Source organism: Cervus canadensis, chromosome 31 (genome assembly GCF_019320065.1).
Source record: "Cervus canadensis isolate Bull #8, Minnesota chromosome 31, ASM1932006v1, whole genome shotgun sequence".
NCBI lineage: Eukaryota > Metazoa > Chordata > Mammalia > Artiodactyla > Cervidae > Cervus > Cervus canadensis.
Genome location: NC_057416.1, coordinates 14,982,410 through 15,002,238, shown reverse-complemented (window position 1 = coordinate 15,002,238; position 19,829 = coordinate 14,982,410). Strand labels below are relative to the sequence as shown.

At 41.1% G+C, this 19,829-nt stretch overlaps 1 protein-coding gene and 1 non-coding gene across 6 annotated transcripts in view; one reads left to right on the top strand and one right to left on the bottom strand.

Moving 5' to 3' along the window:
* The window catches only part of FAM149A (family with sequence similarity 149 member A), a 37,617-nt gene that overhangs the window by 15,809 nt on the left and 1,979 nt on the right, over window positions 1–19,829 (bottom strand). For 2 of the 5 annotated variants that reach the window (XM_043454249.1, XM_043454250.1), the window contains exons 2-3: window positions 2,546–2,656; window positions 2,101–2,239 (exon numbers count right to left, since the gene is read on the bottom strand). In XM_043454249.1, the coding sequence (XP_043310184.1) occupies window positions 2,101–2,239; window positions 2,546–2,656 (250 nt within the window). Of the gene's footprint in view, window positions 1–14; window positions 82–2,100; window positions 2,240–2,545; window positions 2,657–7,393; window positions 7,751–19,829 lie in introns of those variants that run through there. The other 3 variants (XM_043454252.1, XM_043454253.1, XM_043454251.1) reach the window with 3 other exon arrangements.
* Window positions 11,172–11,243, top strand: TRNAF-GAA. The gene has a single exon. It is a non-coding gene; the product is annotated as a tRNA-Phe (tRNA).

Sequence of the window (19,829 nt, the reverse complement as noted above, 5' to 3'; positions counted from 1 at the left end):
TCAATGATACTTACAAATTTATACAGGAGGGAGTGTGACTGGATTGAAACCAGACGTACCAGGGCTCCAATTTTTGCTCTTCTGAAAAATTACATCCCAACTGAGACTTAGTTTCCTTAACTGTTAAATAGAGATAATCTCTACCATAAGAAAGTCTCATAATCCAAGATTTTATATAAACATATTTACAGCTATGAACATACATATTGACATAGATATTGATAATGATAGAAATACACACACCATATATCCAAGCACATACACATGCACATATATGTGTGTACACAGACATATGTCCCTCATACAGTTGTTCTTTGGACACCTAATTACATTTGCAAATTACATTAATCTTTTTCTAATGAAAAGGAATATTATTTCATGGAAAGGATCATTCACTTTCTTTTAATCAAGGAAAACAGAAACACAAACAAAAAACCACCTTAGGTATCCTAAAAGATGTGGTTATTAGGATGAGACCAGAGTATTCCTTTTTCCTGTCTGGCCTTAAGAGATTCTTGGGCTGTGGGCGCAGTGAACTGTCAGTGAGAAAATCCTTCAGTTTTTCTGTATATTGGAAATGATTGAGAAGTAACAGACCTAGCGCCGTTACAGTCAGTGAGGAAAACATGAACAGAAGTACAATTGGAAGAACCAATTATTGGTTTACAGGGCAAGGGCTTTAGTTCGGTCTGTTTTCTCCCAGGGCAGGTGTGTGAACTTGAAATCTAACCCATAAATTCAGCCTGACATATCTGATCCAAAATGGTCAATTCAGGCTGATTTTCACAGACTGCTATTCCATATTTTCCATGTTACTTCTTTCCCTTAGTTGATAAAAAACTAGATTCCCAGACTGCAGGGTAGCTGAATTACCTCTTTTAAAATGCAAATAAGGAGAAAACTCAGAAGAATATTTGGCTGGGGTGTGAAGAGGGCTTATTTTCATTTTTCTCTCTTTTGTATTTTGTTGCTTTTACAAATATTACCTATCAAAAAGTAAATAAACGTTTTTAAATTCAAAGCAAAACAATGTTTAGGGACTGGAGTAATTTAAACTCTATAAATGGAAGTCATAAGACTCTCTTTGGATAATTACTTGAAAATTGGTAGGGAAGGAACCCAGCATTTGGACAGTGATGCTTTATAAAGCAATGGATCTCAGCCTTCTTCCCATCTGCACTCTTTTGACCAAAGAGTGTGGGAGTGGGAGTGGGACGTGGGGATGGGGGCAGTTTATCCCAGTGACAGACTCACCTCCTCCAAAAAGTGCCCCAGTGATTCAGGGCTGACTCCCTTTCAGCCGCCCCCGAACCCCTGCCCTGCACCCCACAACCCTCTCCCTTTGGCCCCTTTGGAGAACCGCTGCTATAAAACCATGTAACACCATCCCTGGAGAGCAGACCCACCTGCACAGTCCAGGGCGGAGAACTGCTTTTAAAGAAAGCAAAGAAATCCAGAACACAAACAAGAAAACAGCAGGACTTAGACCATCCAAGGAGCTAGTCTGGACTCTTCCGTGGCCACAGGAGCATCACAAAAGCCTGTGTTCCGGAATTCTTAGACTCTTGAGGGGATGAAGGGGTCAGAAACTGTATAATCGCACAGATTTGAATGGTAAACTTGGGCTGCAGACTAAAGTCCCACCCAGCTCAGTTCTGCTAGGATTAGATGTAAAATATCTGACTTAGAATATTCAGGGAAAATTCCCTAATCATGATTTTTTTTTAAACAACTTTTATTTTTCCCCAATTTTTCTCTTATTCAAGTTCCTAATTGTCGGAATCTCTCCTGAATTTCCAACCACAGATATTTATGCAAGAAATCATATATACCAACCTGATGGGGGGTTTGGAGGTGGGAAAAACAGAACTATTAACAGCTAAGATGCTGCATTGTATGGTTATAGGAGCTTTGATTTTTTTCTTAAGAGTGTCTGTATTTTCAGTTTTACATGTGACATGTCAGTGCTTTTATATTTATGTGTATGTACGGGTGGACTAGGTAATGCTTTTAATTTGGTAAAAACTTAAAAAAAATAAGAAAGTAGATCATCATTATGAATTGTAGCCATGAGATTATCTAAAATTTTGTGAGACATACATCATCTCTCCAGGAGTAAATGGAACTCCTCTCCGTAGATAAACCAGTGGTTGAACTCTGTGTCCCAGACCCAGACCAGGAGTTGGGGGCTTCTGTAGGCGTGGGGCTCCCACTTGATGAAAATGATGACCCAGATTCCCTGCAGGAAGAAATGTAAGTAACATAAATGACAGTTACTGGAAATAGGTTTTACTGGGAAGCGGCTTCGCCTCTCTGAGCTTACTTCCTCTTATTTTCTTTAAATATACTAGTTAATTTTCACAGTACACTGATTTTAAAAGATTTATGCAGTGTAACATTTCACTTGGCTAAAAATAAAGCTTTTTTTTTTTTTTTAAACCTTGTAGAAATCCATGGCCCATCAGTGATTCTGTTTCCCATATTCATTCAGGCAAGTTTTGATTTGTGATCAGAAGCATTTAAAAGGCTAATGGCTAATTCTTACCGGCTATATTTAGCAATGGCTTTCTGTACATTTTTTGTAAAATGGGTAGGTAAAGGATCTTTGCTTTTCACAGCAAAATTCTGCTTTCCATATCCTTCTGACAGTCCTCTTCTGAAAAAATAAAATATGAAAAGTAACTGTAATACAATAAGTTTACTCATTAAGATATTTAAAATTTCCTTTCATAGAAAGTTGCCCCTCTCTTCCCATCGTGTCCCCCTAAACACACACATGTATTCGTGCACACACACCCCACACACACCTCAAGACACTGAGGCTTAGTTCCCTACCATTTTTATTTTTCTTAAAATCAAGGTTGTGGGGGGGGGGGGAGCTGGGAGGGGGGTTCAGGATGGGGGACACATGTGCACCCATAGCTGATTCATGTCAATGTATGGCAAAAACCACCATAATTTTGTAAAGTAATTAGCCTCCAATTAAAATAATTAATTGAAAAAATCAAGGTTATTATTAACCTATATGCACTGTTTCATAAACTAGGAAAAAGCAGCTTCTTGTGACTCAACCAGATTGGTCTAAAGGTTGCCCCAAACCTAGGTGGACACAACCTCACTCCAAAACTTGGCGATGGAAACATGAACTGGATTTCAGGTCCCATGTATTACTTGACCCCAGGAGCCCTTGGGCTTGCAAAAGTCAACCAGCCTTACACCAAAAAAAAAAAAAAAAAAGATAGTTTTAAAATATTAATAGTAATGGAAAACTAAAACAGAAGAAATCTCTCAATTTTAAATATGGCATTAAACCTGGCTGGTGTAGCCAAGTTAGTGTTAATCATTAAAATGTCCTTTCAATGAACCTCTTAAAACATTTACTTCCCTCTAATCAAAATACCTTTCTAACAGTAAGCTTTCTGTTCTTTTATCAAAGTCATATTTTCCCACATGTTTTATATTAACTTTAGATATGGTAGTTATTTGAGGGAAAAAGTCAACTTTCAATATTTCTAACAGGGACGCCACTCTAGCATTCATTTAAAAATCTACTTTTCAAATAAATGGTATGTAATTTTCAACACTTGTGTTTCTGAATGTAAATGGAGTTTTAGAAAATATTAATGAGGATCAGTTTTGCCCTTTGTTATATACTAAAGAACTCTACAACAAAGAGAATTTTTAACAAGTTCATTACTGTTACTTTTAATTACTATTACTATTACTTTGTGTATTATTACTACACAAAAGTGAGCAATCATATATATATTTACAAGGGAGAATAACAGAATTATAGGACTTTTCTCCTCCCTTTATTGTTTAATAGTCATAAGTATAAGCAAGCAATCCTAAGAATAAAACTGTTAAAGAAAATGTAATGGAGAAAAGAATATAGACAAGCTTTTATGCTAATACACTGCCTTACCTCTAACCCTATCCACTCACTTCCACATGACTCTAAAACTCTAGATAAACATAAAAATACTTATGACATAAGAGACAATAAAAAATTATATCAAATAGATCTGTGTTGAATGTTATAAAATATATACTCATGTATAAGTTAAATTTGCTTGTTATTGAGAAAGAATTTTAAACACCAGGGTGGTATATTAGATAAAATATTATTCTTTGGTAATATCTATAGAATAATAGCATGGGTTAGAATCTTGCCCTGTCACTGACAAGACTGTGTGCTTGACCAAGTTATTTCTCCAGTTGTTGAGAGACTTAAATTACATGAATATGTGAAGTGTCAACATAATCAGGCCAGATAAATCACTACTTTGTTGGCATATGCCACTCGATGAAAACACCGTGTTCTTATTTTATTTCACTTCTCCCAGCAGTTCCTATTATACATCTGTCTTGGTACTTTAGTTTTTTTAAAAATATTTATATTTATTTATTTGGCTGCACCAGGTCTTAGTTGCAGCATGTGGGATCTCTAGTTGTGGCATGTGAACTCTTTAAATTGAGGCATGTGGGATCTAATTCCCCAACCAGGGATCGAACCCAGCCCCTCGCACTGGGAGCGTGGAGTCTTAGCCACTGGACCACCAGAGAAATCCCTCCTTAAGGTTTTTATTGGGATGATCCTGATACGTTATTAATATTTTCCATCTATAGCACCTAAAATACTGCCTTTCACTTAGAGATGCTCTCTGTTTACTGAAAGGATCCCTAGTTAGATATTAAATTACTACCTCAAACGAGCATGCTTTGGCCCTCTAATCACTCTGAATGTTTCTGTTTAATACAAAATGAAAGTATCCTCCACATCCAAGATATTGCTGGAGAATTCTTTATTCTTTATAAAGAAAGAAGATTCACAGTTCTTAGCATAGCTGCTATCTCCAAAAATGACTATTTATGGAGCACCTAATCCACTCAAGTCCACCTTTCTAATTTTGAGCTCTTCCTCTGCGTTTTCTGCAACTGAAAGTTAAATTCACTAATCAGACTCATGCCAGTTTGCTTTGTTTTCAATGAACAGTAATTTCTTCTTTCAACAAATTCACCCTTTTTCTAAGAAGAAACTTCTTAAACTAAGAAGAAAGCTGTTTACAAATTGAAGAAGGAATCCCTCTCTTCAGTTTGGTTCAGTTCAGTCGCTCAGTCATGTCCAACTCTTTGCAACCCCATGAACCGCAGCATGCCAGGCCTCCCTGTCCATCACCAACTCCCGGAGTTTACTCAAACTCATGTCCATCGAGTCGGTGATGCCATCCAACCATCTCATCCTCTGTCGTCCCCTTTTCCTCCTGCCCTCAATCTTTCCCAGCATCAGGGTCTTTTCAAATGAGTCAGCTCTTCGCATCAGGTGGCCAAAGTATTGGAGTTTCAGCTTCAGCATCAGTCCTTCCAATGAACACCCAGGACTGTTCTCCTTTAGGATGGACTGGCTGGATCTCCTTGCAGTCCAAGCGACTCTCAAGAGTCTTATCCAACACCATAGTTCAAAACCATCAATTTTTTGGCACTCAGCTTTCTTTATAGTCCAACTCTCACATCCATACATGACCACTGGAAAAACCATAGCCTTGACTAGATGGACCTTTTTTAACAAAGTAATGTCTCTACTTTTTAATATGCTGTCTAGGTTGGTCATAACTTCCCTTCCAAGGAGTAAGCGTCTTTTAATTTCATGGCTGCAATCAACATCTGCAGTGATTTTTGAGCCCAGAAAAATAAAGTCTGACACTGTTTCCGCTGTTTCCCCATCTATTTGCCATGAAGTGATGGGACCCTTTCTTCACATCACACCATATTCTTACTCAGATCAGCATTCCTACTCACCTCAAAGAGTAGCTGAGGACAGAAGGACTGAAAGATGCAGGGTTGCTGGGAGGGGACAGGTAGCTGGAAAACCGATGCCTGAAAATGCTAGCTACCTCCACACCATCTCCCCAACTCGTCTCTCCTCACCTCTTCCCTGCCTCATCTTCTCCGAGATCCCTGTATTTCTGTGGGACATCCTAAACATCAGAGTTCAGTTGAACAGCAAATACATTTGACCACAAAGTTCAGAGGAATTCTGAAGAGGAATTTGAGCCCAACACACTCAATGACTGCTCAGAGTCATGAAGAAGAGAGGGTTGGAGCTGGTCCTGGGACCCAGGCCATCGAACCTGCATGTGTCTCCAGGAACCACAAGTTACTGATACAGTGAATGAAGGATAAAATGTATAAAACTGGCCATGTTTCTTTTTACAGTTTATTTTGAACGTTGTGGTTTCTCTGTCCTCTAACCATGTACTGTAATTATATCAGACATAATATTGAGCATCTTTAATATCCTGTAAACTGTCAACTCCTCCGTCATCTATAGAGTCCAGGAAAGTATACACAACTTAAAGTATGTCTTATAAATATCTTAAAACTTTAAAGCAGTGAGATGTCTAGTAAGTTGTATTACATGATAAACAGACATATAAGAGTTTTACACTAGTTCCTGTCCATTCTGTTTAAATTTTAGAAATAATAAAACGCTGCTAGTTGGTACATTTAAGGCTGTTGATCTGGTCACAGGATCTGGGTCTTAGGGCAGCCTGAAGGGCAACCACTGAACTCTATTGCACTAATTGGTTCCTATATGAAAGTTAAATTAAGACTAAGGTTTGGGAAGATCCCTTGAAGAAGGGCATAGAAGCCCACTCCAGGATTCTTGCCTGGAGAATCTCAGGGACAGAGGAGCCTGGTTGGCTACAATTCACCAAGTTGCAAAGAGTCGGACACAACTTCAGTGACTTAGCATGCACATGCACTCTATCTCCTTGAGTCACTCTATTCCAGGTCAAGGAAATGACTAGATAATGGACTTTTTTTTTTTTTTTCCAAGTTGCCTCTTGGGAGTTACCTGGCAGTCCAGTTAACTGGACTTTCACTGCCTGGCCCGGTTCCGTCCTGGTTGGGAAGCTGATACCCTACAAGCGCCCCACAGCAGAAAGAAAAAAAAAAAAACAAACCCCCGATAGCCCACAAACCTCTGTCACTCTGCTCTACAGAAATTCAATTAGTAATCAGTAACCGCAGCTTTCAAAATGTATATTTCTGCTTTAAAAGGCCGTCTGAAATGTGAATGGGCTGGAATGCAGGATGATAAACCCTGATTTACACAAGCACATCCTAGAAGCAACTGAGGTTCTCTGCTCTCACGACTGATGAAAAGTCATCTCAGACACCACGAATGCTCGTCAGACCAAGCGAGCATCTTGGCTCCGGGAGGCCGGATGATGTCAGCACGAGATTTCATGAATGGATGCCGGGGAACAGACCAGATGGATTCTGGCTTTGCAAGCAATGGAAAAAAAAAAAAAAAATCAAGCGCATGGCACAAAAATGCTATATGGAGGCAACTTCATGCCTCCTACCTTCCCAGATCAGGACTTACCCAATCACCATCAACCCCAGGCCTGGGCTCGCGTCCTGTGGGCCGGGACCGGAGCCCAGAGGCCTGGGCACAGCTGGGCGCTGCCAACCCGTGCCCGCGCCCTGCAGGCGGCGCCCCCGCGCCCCGGGGGCCGGGGGTCCCCTGCCGCCCAGGTCTGCGCCCCGGCCAGCTAGCCCTGCACGTGCCTCCGCGGCGCCGCCGAGAACCGCGAGTCTCTAGGGGCGCGGCCAGGAGCACTCCGGGCCCAGGCAGCGCGGTCCATGGGCACTGCGATCGCCGGGCGCCCAGCACTGCTCCCCCCTCTGGCTCCTCCGGCCAGATTCCGGCGCGGCGGGGCGACGCCTCCTGGCCCCGCGCCCGCCCTCCCCTCCGCCTCCGCGGCTGCCGCGCCCCTCGCAGAGGTCGGGCAGCGCCGGTGGCTGGTTCCCTGGCTGCGTTCCCTGCCTTCCAGACACTCGCGGCGCTCCCTGCTCCCACCCGCCGCCCAGGGCCTCAGTCCGCGCCCTCTCTCCCTGGAAGAGCACGCGTGCCCCCGTCCCGCTGCCAGGGGCCACCTTTCACAATCCAGTGCCCTGAGCTTTGACCGCAGGCGTCCACCGCTCCACCGCCCTCTTTGCGCCTCCAGGGCGCACCGATCTGGGCTTCGCACCCCCTTCCCCGGGGTCTGTCCAGACAGGTGTTTGCCGTCCTTAACCTTTATCAACAGGAGGAATACGGAACCATTTCACCCATCCCCCTCCTCGCGTCAAAGGATCACTAGTGGGGGTAGGGGTAAGGAGAGGGAGGTTTAATAAAAAATGAAGTCTCAGCCCGTTAAAGGCAAGATGCTAATCTGATTAACAGGGACTCTAGGTCTTATTGGGCTTCCAGTGGTAAAGAATCTGCCTGCCGATGCAGGAAACAGGAGAAGGGGGTTTGATCCCTGGGTGGGGAAGGTCCCCTGGAGTAGGAAATGGCAACCCATTCCAGTATCCCTGTCTGGAGAATTCCATGAATAGAGGAGCCTGGCCAGCTACACTCCTTGGAGTCTTAAGAGTTTGCAAGGAGCGCGCGCGCGCGCGCACACACACACACACACACACACACACACACACACGCACACACACGCACACACAGTACTAGGTCTCATTAGGTACCAAGGTTCACTTCCTGTGCTGTCCTGCCTCTCCATCTTCAGGTGCTTTCTCTCATACACCTTGTTTTGGTTTATTAATATGTGCTTGTTTCAGTCTTGAAGTCACACAATTACACCAGGACCAGAGTCACCAGAGGCTATGCTGTGAGACAGCCAAGTGGCCAAGCTACTGTCTTCATAAACTAAAAGAAACAAGAGTGAGTGGGCTGAAGTAAGATACACTGTCAAAGCAAGATGTCCAAAGGTGGGCACTACTTGGGGTGTGCCCTCTCTCACTAAGAAGTTCTTAATAATTACAGCGAATAAAGGGGATGCGGCCTGCCCTGGCCGTCCATTCCCCTGTGAGATCTGAGGCCTTCTAACCCTGAGCAGGTACGAAGAAGCCCATCTATTCCTCCTGCTGGAAGACAGAATGCCTCTCTCAGCAGGAAAAGGGTAAAAGAATCTGCAGACATCTTTACTCTGCCATCATCCTCTTTGAGTCTCTATCCGTCCCACATGCCCACTACACTCAGGCCTCTCAAGAATCCCCTAAAATGTCATCACCCCAGTCCTGGCCAAGTGAGGATGAGGAGCCTCCTCCTTGGGAGCATGTCCTCTGGCTCTCAAGACCAAGAAAGAATTCTGCTGGCGGACTGCCTTTGGACTTTGAACTGCAACTAAAATTCTCCCCTGGATCTTTAGCCTGCTGATCTACCCTGCAGATACGGGATTTACCACCACCTCCACAATTATGGGGGCCAAGTTCTTAGAACTGAGTTGTTTGCATGCAATACTGCCACACAAGCACTAGATGGCACTCTTTTCACACTCTGAAAACCAAGCTTAGTTAAATCTTAATTCCATTATGTTTTGCGTAAGAAAAAGAGGAAAACAATAGAAAGGGAAAGACTAGAGATCTCTTCAAGAAAACTAGAGATACCAAGGGAACATTTCATACACGATGGGCAAAATAAAAGAGAAACGGTATGGACCTAAAAGAAGCAGAAGAGATTAAGAAGAGGTTGCAAGAATACACAGAAGAACTATCCAAAAAAGATCTTCATGACCCAGATAACCATGATGGTGTGATCACTCACCTAGAGCCAGACAGCCTGCAGTGCGAAATCAAGTGGGCCTTAGGAAGCATCACTACAAAGCTAGTGGAGGTGATGGAATTCCAGCTGAGCTATTTCAAATCCTAAAAGATAATGCTGTTAAAGTGCTGCACATAATATGCCAGCAAATTTGGAAAACTCAGCAGTGGCCACAGGACTGGAAAAGGTCAGTTTTCATTCCAGTCCCAAAGAAGGGCAATGCCAAGCATGTTCAAACTACTGCACAACTGCACTCATTTCAGATGCTAGCAAAGTAATGCTCAAAATCCTTCAAGCTAGTCTTCAACGGTATGTGAATTGAGAACTTCCAGATGTACAAGCTGGATTTAGAAAAGGCAGAGGAACCAGAGATCAAACTGACAACATCTGTTGGATCACAGAAAAAGAAAGAATTCCAGAATGATATCTACTTCTGCTTCATTGACTATGCTGAAGCCTTTGACTATGTGGCTCACAACAAACTGGAAAATTCTTTAAGAGATGGGAATACCGGACCACCTTATCTGCCTCCTGAGAAACCTGTATGCAGGTCAAGGAACAACAGTTAGAACCAGACCTGGAACATGGACTGGTTCAAAATTGGGAAAGGAGTGCACCAAGGCTGTATATTGTCACCTTGCTTATTTAATTTATATGCACAATACATCATGCAAAATGCTGGACTGGAATAAGCACAAGCTGGAATCAAGATTGCTAGGCAAAATATCAATAACCTCAGATATGCTGATGATACCACCAATGGCAGAAGCAAAGAGGAACTAAAGAGCCTCTTGATGAAGGTGAAAGAGGAGAGCGAAAAGCCTGGCTTATAACTCAACATTCCAAAAACTAAGATCATGGCATCTGGTCCCATCACTTTATAGTAAATAGATGGGGACACAATGGAAACAGTGACAGACTTTATTTTCTTGGGCTCCAAAATAACTGCAAATGGTGACTGCAGCCATGAAATTAAAAGACACTTGCTCCTTGGAAGAAAAGCTATGACAAACGTAGACAGCGTATTAAAAAGCAGAAAAATTACTTTGCTGACAAAGGTCTGTCTAGTCAAAGCTATGGTTTTCCCAGGAGTCATGTATGGATGTGGGAGTTGAACCATGAAGAAGGCTGAGCACCAAAGAACTGATGCTTTTGAACTGTGGTGTTGGAGAAGACTCTTGAGAGTCCCTTGGACTGCAAGGAGATCAAACCAGTCAATCCTAAAGAAAATCAACTCTGATTATTCATTGGAAGGAGTGATACTAAAGCTGAAGCTCCAATACTTTTTCCACCTGATGCAACGAGCTGACCCACTGTAAAAGACCTTGACACTGGGAAAAACTGAAGGCAGGGGGAGAAGGGGACGACAGAGGTTGAGATAGATGGATTGGCATCATCGACTCAATGGACATGAGTTTGAGCAAACCCTGGAACATACTGAAGGACATGGAAGCCTGGCATGCTGCAGTCCATTGGGTCACAAAGAGTGGGACATGGCTGAGTGACTGAACAACAACAATGCTTTTGCAAGATATAGTGAATTTTCATTATAGTACAGATATAGGCTTCCCTTATAGCTCAGTCGGTAAATCATCTGCCTGAAATGCAGGAGACCCAGGTTCGATTCCTGGGTTGGGAAGATTCCCTGGAGAAGGAAATGGCAACCCACTCCAGTATTCTTGCCTGGAGAATCCCATGGACAGAGGAGCCTGGTGGGCTACAGTCCACGGGGTCGCAAGAGTCGGACACGACTTAGTGACTAAACTACCACCACCAACACAGATATGGAACCTGGTTAGATCAGAAACCACTGTCTCAGGGAACAATATCTAGTCTGCGCAGCCAACACAACGTGTCACCTCACTGACTCCCTCCATGGATGATGCTTTCACCTTGGCGGGTAATTAGGGTCAGGGACCTACATACATACCTTCCTCCCAAAGCTCACAACAAGCCTCAAAGGTGACTACCTTTTTGTATAGAAAAGGTAACCCTCTATTAAAAAGCAGTCTAAACGGGAAAATGATATTGTACCAGCATAATTTGTCATATGATTAAGATTGCTATTTATCTGCTGTGGAAATTCTAAGTGTGTATTTCTTTTCATTAGAAATTGCATGTATAAACTCTTCACCCATAAACATTTATATTCAACATGACTGTATTCTTATATGTAAACTGTGTCTTTGATGAACAATATACAGTTGTTGCTAACATCTTAAATACAGAAGGGATTAAATTTGGTTCTTATAGCAGACAGAGCTAGGAGCTCCAGCGAATTCAAATCATCTAAATCCAATCAGGAATTAAGAAGATTTAAAGCTGGGTTTCAGTTCCTATGAGGCTGGTCTATTTCCAGTTCACCAAAGCTTCAGTGGTTTTTTAAAGTTTTTTGTCCAGCTCTTCTAGATGCACTCAGGTGGTAGTTTTCCTAAAACAACCTAATTTGTCACTGCTGGAAGTAGAATGAAGGAAATTTTTGCACTGAAATGTTGTACAACGTGTGATACAAATCTCCATTCATCTCCCCCAGGGAATCTTCAGTAAAATACACATTTTATCCCTAATTTTTTTTTTTTAATCTTTTGGCCACACTGAATGGCATGAGGGATCTTAGTTCCCTGACCAGGGATCGAACCCTCACTCCCTGCACTGGCAGCTCCGAGGATTAATCAGTGGACTACCAGGGAAGTCCCCCGTCCCTCCCGCAATTCTTTAATGCAAGAACAAGTCATTGTTACTTAATGGTGAAAACAAGATTGCTTGCTGCTTTGTAATCAGTCTGAGGCAAAAACAGAGGTTTCCAACAGGGACAAGTAGATGGCTTATGTGTATTTGGAGTTCACACACACGCGATGCTAAACTCAAAGTGTCCATGTTAAGCAAAAGAGCCACATTAAATACATTAAATGGTAAAGAAAAGTGTTCCATTCCTAAACTGAATTTCATATTGACTTTGAATTCACAAAAATCATGAGTTCTGAAACATTAAGACACATTTCCATTAAGCACAGGCCAGTCCTTGGCTGAAATAAAGGTAAAAGCACATTTTCCTCATTATAAGAAGGAAAAAAAAAAGGTATTGTGTAGTAAGGTGTCCCACAGAGGGTTGTGTTGTTTTCATTTTTTATAACACTAAGCTGAGTTACTGTTGATAAAACTACTATACAAATTTTCTATGGAGAAAAATTTTCTTTTTAACTTTTTTTTTCTTGCTTTGCTTTTATTTTAGTCAACTGCCTATTACATCCATTAATGTCAACTCTTTATATTGGGGTATAGCTGATTAACAATGTGATAGTTTCAGGTGAACACGGAAGGGACTCAGCCATACATACACATGTATCCATTCTCCCCCAAACACCCATCCCATTCAGGTTTCTATAACATTGAGAAGAGTTCCCTGTACTATACTGTAGGTCCTGGCTGGTTATCCATTGTAAATAAAGCAGCGTGTACAAGTCCCTCTCAAGCTCCCTACCTATCCCTTCCCCCATCCTCCCTCCCCCCAATCCCTTGCAAATACAAGCCTGTTCTCGAAGTCTCTGAGTCTGTTTTGTAAGTAAGAGGACAATTTCTTCTTACTCACATCTCACCTAAAATCATCGTCCTTCACCTCTGTCTCAGTTGTGTGAAATCCGAACCAAGAAATTCAGGACTAATTTTATCAGTAATTAACATTTAAAAAAATAGAGTAGGGAATCCCCAGGTGGTTAGGACCATGTGCTCTACTGTAGAGGGTCTGGGTTTAATTCTTGGTAGGGGAGCTAAGACCCTGCAAGGCTGGATGGTGCAGCCAAAAATTAAATTAGAAATTAACAAATAGAGTTTTACGAAGACTATCCCTTTCACCTCCATTCACATATCTTTACAGTTGTCAATATTTAATTATTAATATAAGGCTTCTTCTAAACCTTTAAGTGAAACAGCTAATTAAGAAAATGCTAATGTGTGCCTTTTCCCCTTAGCAAAGGCATATCTAATTGCTTCTCCTGTTATTTTTTCCCCAGTAAGACAATGTTTGCTAATTATCTGCCTTACTTGGACAAATAAAATATTTGATTTACTATTAAATATACACAAAATAATTTATGAGAAACACATACATAATAAAGTAAAAGAGAGATGACAATAGTTTTGCTTTAAAGAAAGGAAATGCTTTAAAGAAATTCTAGCTTTATAATAAAAATCATTTGCTATCCGTGCCTCAAAGTGGACAAAAGTACGCTTTAATTTTTGTCTCCTTATAGTATTACTAGGAATATTATTTTGAGAAAGATAATTTTAGATTACTTATTAACATGATTTTTATTTTCAAACTAATTTTTATTGGAAAGAGTACAATTTCTTAGAGTCAGTTTGTTCCAGAAAAAATGCTACCGATTTCCTTAGAAGTAGATTTTAATCCTTATTATCATCTTAATTCTTTAAAAAAAATTTGGCTACACGTAAGCTTGGGTGATAAAAATTGACTGCCTGAATTTGAATCTTTCATTTCCACACATTAACCATCTGAATGAGACCATTTATAATCCTTTCTGAACCTCAATTTCTTCATATGTAAATGAAAATAAAATTCCTTCCTTGTGTATTTGCTCTGAGGATTCATGATAATGACTATAGAATATGCACACAGCATTTGGTACCTGGTAGACAAGGAAATGCTAGTTGTTATTCTAAGAACCTTGGCTTCATAGAATAATACATATTTGAGAAACAGTCACAAAACTAATGCTTTAAAACAGTGAAACACTGTACCATAAGGAAGGTGCCCAGCCAGGAAGTTAATGAGGGCTGAAATCTATCCAGCCCATCATTGGAAAAGTGCTTCTTTTCTTATTCCCATGGGCCAGTGGAGCTCTGAATCAGCCTTTCAGCACCAGGGAGTTCCTAGAGGATGTCCTTCAGGAAACTGATCTAGGAGCATAAAATGCAGACCTCGTGGGCAACAGAGGCTGACCGATGATGTTATGAGATAAGGGATCAGAGGGCGCTGATCCCCGTACACAACCTAGGTGGGCTGGTAGAAACCCAGGGAAGGCTGTGTGGTGGGGGTTGGCACCTCCTGGAAGTCCTGTGATAGAGAATGCTAGTATGAGAGCAGTGGGCTGCCTCCCTGGGGCCTCCCAGAAGTAGCACAGAATTAAGGGGAGAGACCCCTAGCTGGAAGGGCCTTTGTAGATAAGGGCATGAGACCTCGGTTATTAAGAAGGACAAGCTTACGGACAGCTCAGTGGATTCAGAAGTAACAGAGGTTATTAAAGAACAAGTGGGCTCCTTCTCCACTGATGAATGTCCTGGTCTTACATAAGCCCCAGAATGAGGCTCAAGTCTAATATAAAGATAAGAGCAATCCCAGGTAACTGGGTTTTCATTTCCACCAGGGGAAGAAAGTGAGTTTCAAATGTAAATTAAACTTAAAATTAAACTTAAAAAAACTTAACGGGTCATAGGATTCCCTCCTATGGGATATGATTCCCTCCTATGCAATTCAGAAGGGATTAATACATCTGATCATTTATTAGTGGTAAGTCAGGGATTCTTCCAAAGAGACTATAGATTGGCAATAAGAGAAGAAAGCACGTTATGTCTGTAAATTTCCTCTTAAAAATTCCTTTAAAAACAAAAAAACACATTATCTGTACTTGCAAGTTATGCCATATGAGAGAAACAACTGCCATCAAGGGCTGTGAATGAGCTCTGATGGGATACAGCGTTGGTGTAAAACTTAAAAAAAAAAAAAGAAAGAAAGAAAGCATTAAGTGTGAGAAACCTCCTCCTTCTGGCCACAGGTTATATCCCCACAGGCAGGGCTCCCAAAGGCATTGTGACTAGAGCATATTCTTGACTCTAGATTATTTGAACAATCATTTAAAGAATTTCTTCTTTAATCAGAGGAGACTGTTCAAACACTGTTTAGCCCTATATTTTAGGAAGAATAAAATACTAGTGTGGTCATCTGGCTGTTTTTTTCCCTCTTGGTGTCCTGAAATTTGCTGTTCATTGTGGTTTACAAGTGTTTAAGTAAAGTCTGCTTCAGTGCTTCTCAAGCTAACATGTGTTACATGCTTAGTCACTAAGTTGTGTCTGACTCTTTGCAACCCCAAGGACTAATGTGTCTATTACATTTTTTTTTTCCTATTCACTGTGGACGTTATAACTTTTAAGTGTAATAAAAATAAATTATTAGAAAGAAAAATGGAAAAAAAGATGCACAAAATACAAAGTCCAAAAATTTTATCAGTCAATAGACAAAAAGTTACTCTATCAATTGCTAAAAACTTTTCTAAACATTTATTCTCTCTCTTTTTTCGAAGGTTATTATTATTATTTTTTTAGGTTATTATTTTTTATATAATATAATTTGGAAAGGAATTTGATGCGAGACATGAATGTGCAAGTCAGGTTCATTACTATTTTTTAATGAAATTTATGGTCATCTGACTGTAATAGAAAGTAATAGTCAAATGACAATTGTCTACTGAGCTCACCATTCATCCCTATGGGAATGCAAAGTCCCAGCAGAAAGCATTACCAACTCTGGGAAAACTCCAAGACAACGGAACAGAAAGGCCCAAGACAGTTATCCTTAAAGAAGGACATTAGGGACTTCCCTCGTGGTCCAGAGGCTCAGACTCCAAGCTCCCAACACAGAGCGCCTGCATTCCATCCCTGGTCAGGGAACCAGATCCTACATGCCACAGCAAAGATACTGCTCCTACACGCCACAATTAAGACCCAGGACAGTCAAATAAATACTTTTTTTTTTTTTCAAAGAGGGCTTCCTTGGCTCTCTAGAGGTTAAGAATCCGCTTTGCAATACAGGGGACACTGGTTCAATCCCTGGTTCGGGAAGATCCCACATGCCACGGGGCAACTAAGCCGGTGGGCCACAACTACCGAGTCAAAATGCTGCAACCACTGAAGCCTGTGTGCCCACAGCCCCCTGCTCCGCAACGAGAGAAGCCACTGCAGTGAGATGCCCGTGCTCCCCGCACCTAGAGAAAAGCCTGAGCAGCAACAAAGACACAGCCCAGCCATAAGTAAATAATTATTTAAAAAAGACATAAGTACATTTACATTTCCTCTGGATTTTTCTAAAGATTAGGGACATATGAAAGTGGATTTTGTAATGAAAATATTTTAATTTATTCATTTAATAAATATTAAATGCCTTTTGTGGATGTGTGCTGTCTTAAATGTCACAGGACAGAGAATTTATAGTTTAAAAAAAGGTACGATGTGCATATAAAGAACACATCACTGAGTAGGACTGGCCAGAGCTATATGAAGTATTGGCCATGAACGATTTGATCTGTGAGGCTGCTGGTTACTCTGCAGTGTCTCTAAAAATTAAACGTTTGATCCCTGAGTGGCAAATACATTTTCTTCTAGATACTGTACAGCAAAGAGTAGTAATACTAATTAAAGTAGCCTTTATTTTCTGTAAGTTTCACAGGGAAAATGATGAAAGATTAGAGTGTACTCTTATTTGTTCTGCTTAATAACTGCACTAAAAGATTCCATTTATTACAGTCAAGATGATAAAATATAAATGAATTTTTGTCACTCTTTTCTTCTCCTGGAATGTATTCTTCAATGAAACATACTTTTCTATTTTCACTTCTGTGCCAAGAAGTAGATAAGAATCAGATGCGCTTAGTCACTCAGTCGTGTCTGATTCTTTGCAACCCCATGGAGTGTAGCCCACCAGGCTCCTCTGTCCATGGACTTCCCCAGGCAAGAACACTAGAGTGGGTTGCCACGCCTTCCTCCAGGGGATCTTCCCAACCCAGGGATCGAACCCAGGTTTCCCACATTGCAGGTGGATTCTCTACTATCTGAGCCACCAGGGTTATACACATTTCTCTATGTTAGGCACTTAAAATATTATTTCAATGAATTTTTGGAACATCTGTATGAGAAAAGCATCATTATTATCTCCATTTTATCAAGATGGAAACTGAAGAGCTTGCCCAGAATTACATAGTGAGCAAGTAGTTTGAGATTGGAATTCAATCCTGCCTGAGTCCTGAAGGGTCACCCCAGCTCTGGACTCACATTAAGTCCCTGCATTCTTTTTCATTGGCAGTCAAGTTCACATGTGCTGCAGAGGCTATTGTGATATTTCCACACTTACAAGACTTTAACAAGGCAACTCAACCACTCACAAAAGCAATGATTATATGTTATCAGCAATAACTTAAGATAGAAATACTTTCTAACCACATGAAGTTTAAATCTACCAATCTTCACAAACAACAATTCTCTATCTGCCTATCTTATCTACTGATAGATGTTCTTCTATTCACGGACAAAGAAAGAATAAGTTCTTTTACAAGGTGATGATTGTATAGATCAAACCAGAAATGCAAAAGGAGATAGTGATGAGGGATGGGGAGATGGGAAACCAGTGTGAAGGAGGGACAACGTATATATGAAAGACACAGGGAAATGAAGGTGAAGTTGGCAAGTGCTGGCTCCCGCTCCCAGGGCTGTGGGAGAGTGGGGCAAAGGAGACAACTCAGTTCCTCTGCCTCTGGTTTCAGCCTGTCACTGGAAAGAGCAAACCCTCTTCCGTGGGCTAGTCATTCGTTTAATCTACGAATCAGAGATCAAAACTCATGCTACTACACAGTACCTTCGTGAAAAAGAAAAATGCCCTGAATTGAAAGAAAGTGTGCATATGTCCCCACTGAAATTAATTTCAGTATTTTTAATTTTGATAAAGGCCAAGAACAGAATCAGGTCAAAGGTAAGATGCATAGATCTTCCAAAAAATATAAATTGTGAATGAGGACTTTTCTTTGTAAATTAGTGGTGGTTTTAAAATTAGATTAACTGTTTCCCAAGATTTTCTTCACATTTGTTTGACATCTATCTACATTCTCTTTAGTTATGCTTTTTCTCCCCTTTCCTCCCTTATTCCTACTTTAACCACCGTCCACTCTTCACAGACCTGGCTTAAGAAAACCAAATATATGGTCCTATTATTAGTTAAGCGGGCTAATGATGAACAGCAGCTATCTGAAAACAAATAGATAAGGTGAAAATTGTTGTGCAATTTAAATCCATTGTTGAAGGATGTTTTCTTATTCAGTGTTATAGTCACCCCAGACGTCCAGGGAGAAAAAAGTACATTTCAAGATGCAAAAGGTCTGTAAGAGCGAAAGAAAAATTTCTTTCTTTCTTTCTTCCCCCTTGTCCCTTTGTAAATTTCATGATTAAAAAAAGAAATGAGGTATGAAAGGAAGGGAATAGGACTATTTGTATATGCAAAAGAAAAAAACAACTAATGTACTTAAAGTGTTGTAGGGTGTCCCACAGAAGGAACAAACAAGCATAATAGGAAGATCCTTGAACACACGTATCTGTGCCTATTATTCCTCAAAGCAATGTTATAAAATTTAGTGTCTGCCCTTTCAAGACAATTGGATATCTCTGCTAATGCAGATTAGCATACTGTAAATAGTGCCAAATACAGTGTTATTCATAAAGTATCCATTGAGCATTTTTGGACAACGCTAACATAGACTAACAGAGAAGGCAATGGCACCCCACTCCAGTACTCTTGCCTGGAAAATCCCATGGACGGAAGGCCCTGGTAGGCTGCAGTCCATGGGGTCGCTAGGAGTCAGACACGACTGAGCGACTTCACTTTCACTTTTTACTTTCATGCATTGGAGAAGGAAATGGCAACCCACTCCAGTGTTCTTGTCTGGAGAATCCCAGGGACGGGGGAGCCTGGTGGGCTGCCGTCTATGGGGTCGCACAGAGTCGGACACAACTGAAGCGACTTAGCAGCAGCAGCAACATAGACTAAAGTTCAAGAAAGAAAACCACACGAGTGCTTTCCTACTGGCCCTACTGAATGTTTCAGTGCCTGCTGGAAAAGGACTAAGACTAGAGTTCAAGATCAGTGTGTATATCTGTTTGCTCATAAAACATTAATTGCATAAATGTTAAGGACCAGTAGCCAGTAACAAAGGTCTAATTCCTTAGGCATGCATATTCTAGCCACTTGCATGCATGCATGCTCAGTTGCTTCTGCCCGACTCTTTGTGACCCTATGTACTATAGCCCGGCAGGCTCTTCTGTCTGTGAGGATTCTCCAGGCAAGACTACTGGAGTGGGTTGCCATGCCCTCCTCCACGGATTCTAGCCATTCATCCAAATGCAACTGATTTTCCTTTAGGGGGGAAAATCAGTTAATTCATCTATTTAA